The sequence below is a fragment of the Echinops telfairi genome, unplaced genomic scaffold (genome assembly GCF_000313985.2).
Source record: "Echinops telfairi isolate 266 unplaced genomic scaffold, ASM31398v2 ScPeMD7_23;HRSCAF=83, whole genome shotgun sequence".
In the NCBI taxonomy this organism is placed as follows: domain Eukaryota; kingdom Metazoa; phylum Chordata; class Mammalia; order Afrosoricida; family Tenrecidae; genus Echinops; species Echinops telfairi.
The window spans coordinates 27,946,005-27,959,204 of NW_022103920.1; the positions used below are offsets into that span (position 1 = coordinate 27,946,005).

The 13,200-nt window shown below is 41.5% G+C and overlaps 1 protein-coding gene across 1 annotated transcript in view; it reads left to right on the top strand.

Moving 5' to 3' along the window:
• The first annotated feature begins 6,645 nt into the window (after nucleotides 1–6,645).
• Nucleotides 6,646–13,200, top strand: part of ASZ1 (ankyrin repeat, SAM and basic leucine zipper domain containing 1) — a 63,944-nt gene continuing 57,389 nt past the window's right edge. Inside the window, exons 1-4 of the mRNA XM_030885207.2 lie at nucleotides 6,646–6,750; nucleotides 7,033–7,132; nucleotides 9,860–9,982; nucleotides 11,949–12,060. Of these exons, the coding sequence (XP_030741067.2) occupies nucleotides 6,646–6,750; nucleotides 7,033–7,132; nucleotides 9,860–9,982; nucleotides 11,949–12,060 (440 nt within the window). The remainder of the gene's footprint in view (nucleotides 6,751–7,032; nucleotides 7,133–9,859; nucleotides 9,983–11,948; nucleotides 12,061–13,200) is intronic.

Genomic DNA, 13,200 nt, shown 5'->3' on the forward strand with positions numbered 1-13,200 from the left:
TCTGGTCTACTCCAGGATGTCACCATCGGGGAATTCTGATATTTCTTCAGACAAAACCAAATTGCTGACTTCTTATCTGGCCAGAAATCAAGTTTGTGATTACTTGGAAAGGAATCATGGCTAATGTTGAGTATGCTTTACTAGCCAGGAGATAAAATCTACCTAATGTTGTGGGCATAAAACATAGGAAGAAATCAGTATCCTTCCAGGGAGACATTAATTTCGTGGACCTCTGACTGTCCAACTTACACCTGCAGCTAGGAAGCCAAATCAATGTGTTATCCAGACGACCCTCCCTCTGCAGGCTCTAGAGGCTCATTGCTCTTGCCTCTCCCAGGCATTCTGTGGCTTTTCAAGGTATCTTTCTTTGGTCATCTTCCCCTTGTGTCTGGTCTCTTTTATAAAGTTGCCATTCAGATGGGATTAAGAGCCACCAGGCTCCAGTATGAGTTCATGTTAATTTAATTGATTACACCTTCAAAGACCTATTTCCAAACAAGGTCATGCTGTTCACAAGTACCAAGGGCTTCAACATATTTGTGCAAGGTGGAGGGAGAACAGATACTAATGACCAGGAATGCTTTCTCTGTTTGAATCACAGCTCTGGCACTTCCTGACTGAGTTAGTTAGTTTATTGTGCCAACCTGGCCGATAAACACATGTGGGATTAATTGAAGGGTAGAGGGCTAAATGGCTCTGCGAGCCTCACCTTTAGGGTTCTTGGGTCTCTTGCTTTCTGATGGTCTACCAGGGTAAAGTTGCCTTGGCCAGTTCCCTTCTTTAACAGGCGGGGCTCACTTCCTGCAGGACATCCCTGAGGAGAAGCCACATGGACCTGCCCCAATGCAGCCCTGGGTGCTGGAGCACCTGTGTGGAGACCCCTGCCAGCGCTGAGATGCTTACACATTCAGTGACTCAGCTTTCCTCCTGCAGTCGGCATCATTGTGTCTGTTTTGTGAGACAGAGGAGGACTTTGTGGATTGGTGTCAGACATATGGGTTAATGGGTTAATGTTGGACTTGTGGGCTTGGGTAGCACTGGATTGGGATGTTTTCTTGGTGCACACTTAACCTTTATATAAAACTCTCTCTTATACATGAGTTTCTGTAGATTTGTTTCTCTAAAGTACCCAGACTAATAACACTGCCTATGAACAAGTGCCTTTACTATTGGGGGCCTACGTTTCTTAGACAGAATTAGGATATTAGATTGCATTATGTTGGCACTGACTCAGTGACAATGGGTTCTTGAGGGTTGAGTATTGTGTGAGCACTAGGTGTGAAAGCCCTTAGACTGGCACACAGGAAGCACTACACATGAGTTCTATTGTTATCATTATTATTGTCATGATTATCACTGTCAGAGTACACTCCAAGACCAGTTTCTTGAGGTGAGAGCTTTAGGTCTCATGGAATCTAGATTCTTGGGTTCTGGGGAGGTTGTGATAACCCAAACAAACTACTGTTCATACCTTGAGAAAACTTGCTTCTTAAAAGTCACCTTGAAGTGAAAAAAAAAAGTCTGGTGTTGGTTTTGTGCCCCTTTAACAGAATTATCCCTGTACAGTGTCCAGAGGAACTCCGAAAGTCATAGTCAGGGCTAAGTTTTAGGGTAAATCAGTAATTATCTTCATTATTCTCAAAGACAATATGATATGATCCTTTATGACTACCATTTGTTTTACTAATTCTATTCTAACCCTTTTTCCCCGATAACAAATATACAGAGGTAGTCCCTGATTTACGACGTATTCAAGTTACTCCCATCTATCATAAATCAGAGACTCACTATATTTATCTATTGTAAGGAAAAGGGGCTGGAATAGAATGGATAGAACAATTGGTGAAGGGAGATGAGGCCTTCCACTCCCGTAAAGATTTACAGTCTTTGAAATCCACATGGGCAGTTCTACCCTCCCCTATAAGGTCACTCAGAGTCAAAAGTGACTGAATGGCAATGAGTTTGGGCTTGTCTTGTGTTTATTTTTTTGTTGGCACATTTTTCTTCCTTACATCTCAACTAGTAATACTAGGAGGCTTCAAAAAGTTCTGTTATATTTTAACGTGACAATTTCCATTATATTTTAATTTCATTTTTCCACGAACTTTTTGAAGCTCCCTCATATGTACTATATATAATATTGCAGTGAATAACTTGTTGATGCTACCACTCTCCATTCTCATGACAACTTCCAAAGACAAATAGAGGTAGAATTTATAACAATGCTGATGATGAAAGGCGGCAATAACATTTTTTTAATGAATTATTCAACTTATACCAAAATCAATGCAGAGTCCACAAAACAGAATGCCAACAGAACAGAGCCATGAACAGGGTGTTCGAATTTGGAAGTTCTTTCTTCTTGGGAACCTTTTTGACTCCTGAGGGGAAAAGTTAAGGAGTCCTGGTAGCACAGTGAAACAAAAGATCAATGGTTCAAACCCACCAGTGGATCCATTGGAGAAAAGAACCACTTAGCTGCTCAGTTAAAAAACACAGCCTAAGAAGCCCTGAGGGACACTTCTACTCTGTCATACAGCCTCTCTGAGTAGTCAGAATCAATTCAACAGGACATAACAAATGTTACCTCAATATGCAAATCACACATTCAATAAACAACCATCCATTCCTACTATTGTCTTAATATGACTTCTGTTTTGCCAGAGGCATTGATCTGACTTGGTTTTCTCCTGCTTCTTTCATCACTGTTTATCAGGCTCCTCTCTCGTCCCTTTTGCAGGTGGCTGGCTTCCTCAATGAATAGCTGTTCCTTAGGGATGTTCTTAGTGTTCTTATCTCATCCTATCCATTCCCCTTAGCAATACCACCACTTTTACCTGGTTATCATTATCTCTCAGAAAGCTAATTTCTAAAGTTTCACCAATAACCCAAGCCTCTCCAGGAAGTTCCGCCCCGTCTGTTGACCTGGGCATTCCTCAGTCATTTCAGTCTCTATTTGCAGAGCAGAGTTGATCTCCTTTTCCTTAAGCCCTCTTCCTCAACCTAATGTTGTCCTTGTCACATCAACCTTGACTCATCTCTCCCTGTCATCATGCATAGTAATCACCAAATCCATTTAATTCGAACTCGTAATAAAGTCTAAATGCCTACAATCCTCTACCTTTTCTCTACAACTTCCCTGATTCACAATTAAAGTGACTTTATAAGAGCCCCTGCCACTTCCTAAAATCACCACCTAAAATCAATACTGCACATTACTAAGACACCAAGCAATAAAGGACTGACACTTGCCACATTGAAAACATGTTTAGTGATATACAATTGACCCTTGTACAATGTGAGGATTCAGGGCTATGATCTCCAGCTCACTGCCATCGATTCAATTCTGACTAGTTGAGACCCTGTATGACAGGATAGAACTGCACCTTTGGGTTTCTGACCCTGTAACTTCTTATGGAAGCAGACAGCCTCCCCTTTCTGCCCAAAGAGTGGCTGGTGATTTCAAACTGCTGGCCTGGGGGTTAGCAGTCCAACGCATAACCATTATACCACTAGGGCTCCAATCTCCATAGTAGTTGAAAATCTCAGTATAGTTTACAGTTGACCCCTGAACAACATGAACTTCCTATTGTATTGTGGTGACCTTGGGTGTGATGCACACCCAGGCTACACAGCACTATTCACAATATCAAAAAGGTGGTAACAATCTAAATGCTTTCCAATGGAAGAGTGGATAAACAAATTATGCTACATACACACAATGGAATAGTAATACCAATGTATCTGAGAAACACCTCATTACATAAATGAACCCGGAGGACACTATGCTGCGTGAAATAAGTCCACTCTGAAAAGGACAAATGTTGTATGAGATTACTTTTGTTAAAGGTCAAGAAAAGATTTGTACACTAAAAGAAAGATTTCTTGATGGTTACCAGAAGTGAGAGGGGAAAGAAGGGAAAGTTACTGGCTAGAGGGTAGACATGTGTTAACTTGGATGAAGGGAAGACAATATGAGTGCAGAACATGCGCGCAGAGAAAACAACCGGCCTTGCTTTGTCTCGTGTTCTCGGTTCCTAGTTTAGATTTAGAAAATAATGAGACGAAAAAAATGAGGGAAGTAGGGAGGAATTCAAGAATGAAAAGAAACAGAGGTAAATAGCATTAAATAAGCACAGTGCTGTAATGATGATCTACACCTAGAAGCATGGATAGCACTTAGGCTAAATGGGTATGGGAAGGAGAATGGGAGTGTATCCATGGATGTGTGTGTGTGTGTGTGTGTGTGTGTGTTTGACAGAGGATATCTGCACTTGTGCATTTACCTTCAAATATATCCATGAATGTGATGGAGCATTCAAGGAGCAAAGTAACAAAACTTTCTTAGTCATAGGCAAACACCTTTAGGGAATGAATAGCTGGGCCGTAGGACCAGTCGGCATAACAAGGTGTACGGTGACTGTATTCTACATCCTAATTTGGTGAGTAGCAATTGAGCTCTAAAAAGCGTTGAAGTAGACCCTTGATGAGATGGAATTGACACAGGGGCTGCAACAGTGGCTCAAACATGATGTGAGAGGAGCCTGGTTGGCATAGTGGATTACGAGTTGGGTTGCTAACCGCATCAAAAACCCGTAGGAGCACTTCTACCCTGTCCCATAGAGTTGCTATGAGTCAGAACTGAGTTTGGCTTGGGTAGGGCAGGAGTGGGAGGAGATAAAGGGGAGCTGATAGCAATGAGTTCAAGAAGAAAGAGTATTGAAACTGAAAAAAAAAAAAGATTGTGAAGATGGCACAGGACCACGCGGTGTTCTTCCCTGTTGAACGTGGGGCCACTAAGAGGTGGAACAGACTTGACGGCACCTTACAACAACAAGCTATCTAAAGTACAACTATTGGTCTCTCCCTGTCCGAGGAAAGGAGAGTGATGAAAATCTAAGACAAGTGGAAACAATCTGTACTAGATCTGGAGAACATCAGCTTCCATGATACCTGAAGTACAAGATATGCCCAGCTACCCCTACCACCTGCTCTGCAAGGGACCACATTAGGAAGTCCTGGTTAGAGTGGGTGAAAAATGAGGAACAACACTCAAAATCATAAAGAAGACCATGCATATTGGTGTTATAGAGGCTGATGGGACTGAAACTGTGGCCCCTAGTCACCCTCCAGGTCTGGAAATGAACTCATCAGAGGTGCTCAATCTTCAGCCAGACAACAGACAGGTCTCTAGGGGGAACATAACACTAAGGACGTATGCATACCTTAGATAATAAATGATTTGCAATCAAAAGGGCAACACTTACCCAAGGACAGAGTTAGGAAAAAAGAAGGCATGAGACAGGGAGCCTAGGGAGGAAGTGGGGTAAGTGATGTTACATTGTGCAGGTTGCAATAACTTAGATAAACCACCATATGTATGACTTCTTGAATGGAAAGCTAATGTGCTCTGTGACTCTTCACCCAATTCACAGAAATCACCCAATGTCGTGTGGTGCCCTCTTTGGCATAGTGGTTACGTGGTGGCTTGTGATCCTAAAGGTTGGAAATTGGAAACCACCAGCCTCTCCTTGGGAGAAAGCCCAGACTTTCTAATCCCTTGAACAGTTATAGTCTCAGAAACTCAGTCTGACCCTGTTTTATAGGGTTGTTATGAGTTAGCATTGACTTGATGGCAATGAGTTTTCTGAGTGCGATGCTAATCATCCCTGCATGAGCAGTTGTCGCTCCAGTGTAGAGTTGATTAGCTTCACCTGTGGTTTTAAGTGGTGATGCACATCTTGGGCTCATCACAATAGCAAAAGGAAAAATATAAATACATAAAAATCACACATAAGTGGGCCCGTCCTGTTCAAAGAACAGTTGTTGAAGGGTCACCTGTATATGGATACACCACATTATGTTTATCTGCTCATCAGTTGTTACACGTCTGAATCGTTTCCACTTTTCGGCTGTTATGAATAATGTTTCCATGAACATTGGTGTACACTTATGACTCATTTTCACCCTTTCATTCCCTTTTTCTCTCCCTTACAACCACACTAGATAGAAGGACCGTGCTTTTGAATGGCCAGGTGTTTCTAAATCTAAACTAGGAACCGAGAGCACGAGACAAAGCAAGGGCGGTTGTTTTCTCTGCGCTCATATTCTGCACTAATTTCCTGGCACTTTTGTTGCTTCTTTGATCTAAAGATTTTTTTGAATGAAACAGTGGTGCTCTTTGGGGTTGTATTCTGGCCAAAAGCAGTCCTCCTAAAAGGTGAAATATGTTTAGGGACTTAAGGAAGGACAAGATAGGAGTCAGTCATACAGACAACAAATTCGATTCTGTTCCAGCTACAACTCTATTCTGCTCTACAATCATTGTAGAGCAAAACCTTCATCGAGCAAATACTCCGAAAAGTACAAATCCCTTAAGGATTTGGAAAAGCTGGCCTCAAAGTGGAAAGCTGTAGGAACTACCCGTCCTTCCAGCCACGCCCCCAGTTCCCACCCAGACGCCCACGGGTTGAGTCCCGGGCGCAGTGTGAACCGGATTAGGTTGTGCGCACGCGCAGAAGGAACCAAGGGCCCAGCTTGCACTTCGCGCCTTCCTCGGAGTCCTAACGTGGTCCTTTGCGCAGGCGCGAGGAGCTAGCGTCGTGCAGCGTGGCGACGCTGCGTGGTCCAGAGCAGCCTGGAGTTATGGCGGCGAGCAGCCTGTGGGGCCCGGCGGTGGCCGGCGGAGGGGAGAGTAGCGAGAGTGAGGATGATGGCTGGGAAATTGGGTATCTCGACCGGGCACCTCAGGTAGGACCCACTCCACCTCTGCGCTCTGCCCCTTTGTTGTGTTGGTCGAGGGCCGACGCGGAGCTGGCCTTTCCAGGCCTCCCCTGCATGGAGAAGGTGGGGGCGGGGTGGGGGGGAGTCTCTCCTGGAATGGGGTTTGAGCCCAAAGACCACTTGAAGCGTGAACTCATTTACAAAACGTCATCTGGTTGCAAAAGATCGTGTCCCCAACCAAACGCTCGTTTCCCAAGGGCAGTGCACATCTGTAACAAAGATGCCTTTTTTAACTTTCTGCTTCTTTAGAAATTTACAGCGCCGTTACCTGCTGAAGAAAAGAATGAAATGTTTAAGAAAGCATTGACCACAGGAGATACTTCGTTGGTTGAAGAGCTCCTAAACGCTGGTGAGAGAGACGGGAGGCACATAAGTTAGTGCAACTGAACGTTGTTTTCTAAGTCCACAGGGGTTATTTTCATAGGTCCCTGTTGCTTTTTTCAGGGAAGCATATACCGGGTGGCCTCAGACCAAGCCCAGTGCCAGAGAAGCGATTCCGAGTCACAGTCACCCCGTAGAACTGCCCCACAGGGTGTCCGAGAAAGGAAGCAGGCAGCCTCATCTTGACCCTGCTAAGAAAGCAGTAGACAGGCTAAATTGTCGTCCTTGTTGTTAGCATGTCAATGCTTAGCCCGCTGAGCCACCAGGAACCCTTAGAAGCCCCATCTAGCTCATGTATTCTTGGCTCTGAATTCTTGTCTGCTTCACTGTCTTCCTTTACTCTCAAATTAAGAATGCTACCTGAGGACCTTCCTTCAGTTCTTCCTCCTTCAAAAGCTTTATTCTGACGAATGGGACCTCAGTTTCATAATGCGTACTCGTTTTTACAGCATTTACTTGGCTAAGATATTGCCCGAGTGGCGATTAAGTGCTTGACTGATAGAGTCACCCCACCCGGAGGTACCTTGTAAGAAAGGTCTAGAAATCTGCCCCAGAAAATCCACAACTTTAAAAAACAAATGGAGTGCAGTTTGCCTCCTCAACACCCTCCATCACCCTGATCTGCGAGGCACCTGGGTTTCTCTTTATGTGGTAGTCCATGGTCTTTAAGAGCTGATTCCTTGTTACCGGTTGCTGTTTTAACACGTGAGAAGCATCTATATGACTTGGTGAACAACAGAATGTGAGCTTGTAATTGAAGAGTAAAATGTGGAGCGTCCCAAATACCTACTCTGAGCATGTGCAAGAATGTTCATTATGTTGGATGGGGTGGAATAGCTAGATAATGTATTGTGACGATAAAGAGAGTTATGTTGGGACTAATGGAAATATGAGGTACAATGTAGGTTATAGTACTCAATGATTAGCAAACATGGGGTTTTTCAATCTCTTGACGAGAACTCACTGCAAAGTAGGTATATAGACAGCTTTTTAAATTTCATTTGTAATTTTAAAAAATCTTAGAACTCACTTTTAAGAAACCATTAAAAAATGGGTAAGAATAAATATATCTTACCTGTGTTCCCACTTGAAGTGGTCTCTACCTTCTGCCCTGTTCTCAGCATTGATACCTTTGTAACATGAGAGGCCATGAAAAAGTTCATGGAAACATTCTATTATCTTTTGATTTCATTTTCCCATGAACTCTTAAAAGCCATCCTGTAACGTAATAGCACCGCACTTTATCACACAGTCTTCATTTCTTAACAGTTTTCCTAATCTCACTCTAACCTATCTGTTTAGCTTCCTGTTGTGCCAGAACTCCATGAGTCAGTTTTGTATAAGAAGGGTAATTAAGGTAATCTTCCCTCACTGGGTGCTAGGTAGTGGACCGCCAATCAACCTGATGGCAGTGGGTTTCTTGTTTTAACTTGGCTCCTCACGTATAAGAAGCCCTGGTTAGGTGTTGAGCTGCCAACTGCAAGGTTTGTAGTTCCAACCTTCCATCTCTTCTGGAGAGAGAAGAGACTGTCAGCTCACGTAAAGTTTTACAACCTTGGACACCCACTATAGAGTCAGAACGAACTCCATGTCAGTGGGTTTGGTTGGTTTTATTTTCTCAAATATGATGTTTGTAGCCATAGACATATATGATATTGCCAAGGTTAATATCCTAATTAAAAAGATATTTTATCTCTGAAACCTAACCCAAATTTCCAAAGATACAAAGGGTAGCATTTAAAGACGTTATAATACAGATACTGGTACCTTTGATGTGATAGGCCAGTGGTTAGGTTAGGTCTTTTGGGACATTCCTCTCTAGGATTAGTACATCTGATATGGTTATCTTAATTTGCTGGGACTGCCGTAATAAAGTATCACCAAAGGGGTGGCTTCATTTAAATAATAGAACTTTATTGTCTCACTGTGCTGCAGGCCACTCTCCTAGTTTGTGGTGGCTGCTGGCAATCCTTGGCATTATGCGTAAGAGGGGACTTTCAAAAGTTTGAGGAAAAATGGAATTAGGAGGTAATGGAATTTTACAACAGTTTTTGAAGCTCCCTGGTATCCCTCTCTCCACGGTCACGTGGCACCATCAAGAAGATATTGGTCCCTGGGGGGCTAAATGAGGAAGCACGTGAATAGTAACCACAAAGATTGCTCCAGCTCACTAGGCATTCTGCAGGAGTGTCTGCTTCTGTAAAGATGAAAGCCTCGCAAGCCCTATGGAATAGTTCTAACCCTCTGAGGCAGAATCCATTCGACAAGACAGGTCAGTTAACCTAAAGGTCATCGATTTGTACCTGTCCAGTGATGCAACTGCAGAAGAAAGGCCTGGCGACCTGCTTTGGTTCAGTTACAGTTAAGAAAACCCTTTGGGGCAGTTCTGCACTGCAGCATATGGGGTTGCCATGAGTTGGAATAGACTCAGTGGTAATGAGTTAATTTTCTGGTTTTTGAAGGGATTAGGATTAAGACCTGTACTAAACGCTTAGGACCACCTTTATTTTAGCTGGTAAAAGAAAATCCAAAACACCCTATTTTGCCAAGCAAGCCTAGTTCACAGGTTTAGGGCTTCAGCATATCTTGGTGGAGGGACATAATTCAGTGCGTAATCATTGCTCTGCACAGTACTTTAAGCATTTGGTGGGGGCAGGGGGGTGCGGAGGGTAAAAGCTTGTCTTTATGTCGTCAGGCATCAGTGTGGACTCCAGCTTTCGGTATGGGTGGACACCCCTTATGTTTGCTGCAAGCATTGCCAACGTCAACCTGGTCCGGGTCCTTTTGAACAGAGGTGCTAATGCAAGCTTTGAAAAGGGTAAGATATTTGTGGCAATTTAACTGAGTATGCTTAGCATGGCATTATTTCCTTGGTTTCCAAGCAGCTATTTATGTAAAGTGAAAAAAATTAAAGCAGTTTAAGAAATCTTTCCTATTAGTTGCTTGGTTTTTGTTTTGTTTCATTTTGTAAATAACACACTAAGTCAAACTAGAAGCCATAGATAGAATACTTTTTCCTTCTAAAGGAATAAGGCTGTACTCCAGCTGTATTCTACTTATGTTATTATGTGCCTTTAACATTACTGTCCAAAAGGTTGACAGTTTGAATACACCCAGAAGACAGGGCTGACGATCTGCTTCCGAAAGGTCACAAGCTGGCCAAGCCTGTGAGCCGTTCAGCTCTGCACACCTGGGGTTGCCAGGAGTCGTCTGCACTCTGGCGACAACTAACAGTGGTTGCTATGCTAGAGAATTTTGATTATTTTAAAGGAAAAATGCATTAAAAGAAAACATCAAAAATGCTACATTTGCGGAAAATTACTTGTGAATCAGTTTTTGGAATATAAACTTGTTTCAAAGATAGTTGTTGAGCCCATATGTTTTTGTCTTTGTTATTAAAAATCCCTTCTTAATAATGCTTTGGAAGAATAAGAGAATATGTGTAAGTCCTTTTGAGCTATTGACTATTTTTCACATGTCTAACATGCAATTTATTTTATATTTCAAGTGTAGGTTTTATTTTTTATTGCTTTCCATGTTAATTTTACCTTATATGTACTTATATTTTTGTAAAACCATTTCTCTTTTGTCATTCTCATTTATCTACTAACAAATTTCTGTCTTATTGACAGATTCATGTGAAATCTGCTATGCTCTTGTGTCATTCTGCATATCTAAGAATTAAATTATTGAAAACAGAAGATACTATGTTCAAAGTATTGTATTTATGAATTTTACTAATCATCCTAATCAGTTATAATTATGAAATATTTTTCTACAGCACATTCACATCAAATATTTTATGTGCATGATAATAGCCTCATTATGTAAGGAGAGCAGGTCTTCGCTTTGTGTCTGTAATTAGGCCTAATAGATATATAGACATCACTGGAGTCACATTCTATTAGGTGCAGGATTTGTAGTATCTCATCCTTTTTGTTCCATTTCTGTTGAGCTGTGTTCGGAGCCATGGTGAATTTCCCAATTCCTATTTAAGAAGTTTTTGTTTTTTGAAGCTACCATGAGCTGATAGAAGCCAAGAGAATGGTTTTAGGGAACAGGGCATATACCATTCAGAGAGATCAAGTATGAAATGGATTGTAAAGAAACCAGCCGATTTGGCTGTCAGAGGTCTGTTCTAGTGCAGTCAGTTAGACATGACCAGATTGCAGTGCATTGTGGAATAAGTGGGAAGTAAAGACGGGAAACTAGGGACTATAGAGCATTGTTTTCTAAGCATGAGTTTAGTGAGCTAAAATTTAATCAGCCAAACACTGGCAGTAAACACCTCTGATCTTGGCAGTATACTCTACCAATCCTTGCTCTGCCACTCTCCTGTTCTCTTGAAGAAATGGGTTGAGGGGCCTCCGTAAGTGGTAAGATGAGCCTTGAATACAAATTTATGAATGGAATTATGTATTTTAAACAATCCATTCAAAAGAACTTTTATTCTGTCATATCTGATGTGTGTAACCGTTGGGTCTGGTTATATCCTGGAATTGGGACATAAACTTAGTTGAAATGAGCTTGATTTGTACCTAATTTTTACTTCATATGTGGTACAGTGGAGATTAAGGAGAAGAAAGCTGAAGTATCCATTCTTGATCTCAACTTCTTTTGGAAATTACTAAGAGGAAAGTATGCAATTATCTGCGAAGAGTGAGAGCTTTGGAAATAGGTTGTAGAATTTAGAAGTGCAATGAAGATTTAGAATGTATCAGAAGCCAAATAGCTACACTCTCTGATGCGTGTGGGGTTTTTCTTCACCATTCTCTTTACAATAGATAAGCAAACTGTTTTGATGACTGCGTGTTCTGCTCGTGGCTCACAGGAACAGATCATAAAGTGTGTAGAGCTACTACTTTCCCGAAATGCTGACCCAAATGTTGCTTGTAGGTAAGAACTTCAAGATCGGTTCAAAAGTTTGCAGAATACTTTCTTATTGTTATTATTACCCAGTTAAACATTTGATAGCATGGCACGTTTCTGGGTTTTGGTTGTTATTTTTTCCCCCTTTTTTCAGTCATGAATAATATGTGTTTATTTGGCCAAGTAGTTGATTAATTAATGTAAATAGGTCATATGATCATAGTTCAAATTGTGTAGACTATCAACCCCACAGCCATTAAGTTGATCCCAACTCTTGAAGAAATGGGGTGAGGGGCCTACAGAAGGGACAAGAAGAATTGCTCCATGAGGTTTCAGATGCTGTACATCTTCCCGGAGGACAGACTGCCTCTTTTTCTTCCCATGGAGCAACTGGTGGGTTTGAATAGCTGTCCTTTTGATTTGCATTCCAATACTTAAGCTTATCAAAGGAAAGGCATAGGGGTGGTCTTTCACCTTCTACTTTTTAGAGGACTGTCATAAATTTTGGAATGCAAGCAAAAAAGAGGAAAATCAACGTAATTTTTTTAAAATGGAGGAATAGCATAAGAATTTAGAATGAGAGGGTAAAGATAACAGTAACCTTGTCTTATTTCCTGTGAGTCATATCCAAGATACCATAACAGTAGCATCTTGTTGTTGTGTCCTCTCTGATGGCACTTACCAGTACACAGTTTCACATAAACACAGAGTTCCAAAATAGCAAAAATGAAGGCTTTCCATTTTCCTAAGACTTGAGCAATTAATTATGTGATACCATATGGTGGCTCTTAGTCATAGTCTACTCAATGACAGTGAGTTTTTTTTTTTATTTTGGAGGGTGGAGTGGGGAGTGTATTTGTAATTGCAGCTCAGTGCATAGGAAGCATGAAGCAAATGTATCTGAGTTCTATTGAAATATCAGTAATAATTAAAAATCAGACTACTTAAACTTACAGTCAACTTCTGACTCCATCTTCCTATTAAATCTCTATTTAATCATCAAGTTGAAATAGCTCATTCATTAGAAAGAAGTCTTTTTTTTTTAATCATTTTATTAGGGGCTCATACAACTCTTATCACAATCCATACACACATCAGTTGTGTAAAGCGCATTTGTACATTCATTGCCCTCATCATTCTCAAAACATTTTCTCTCCACTTAAACCC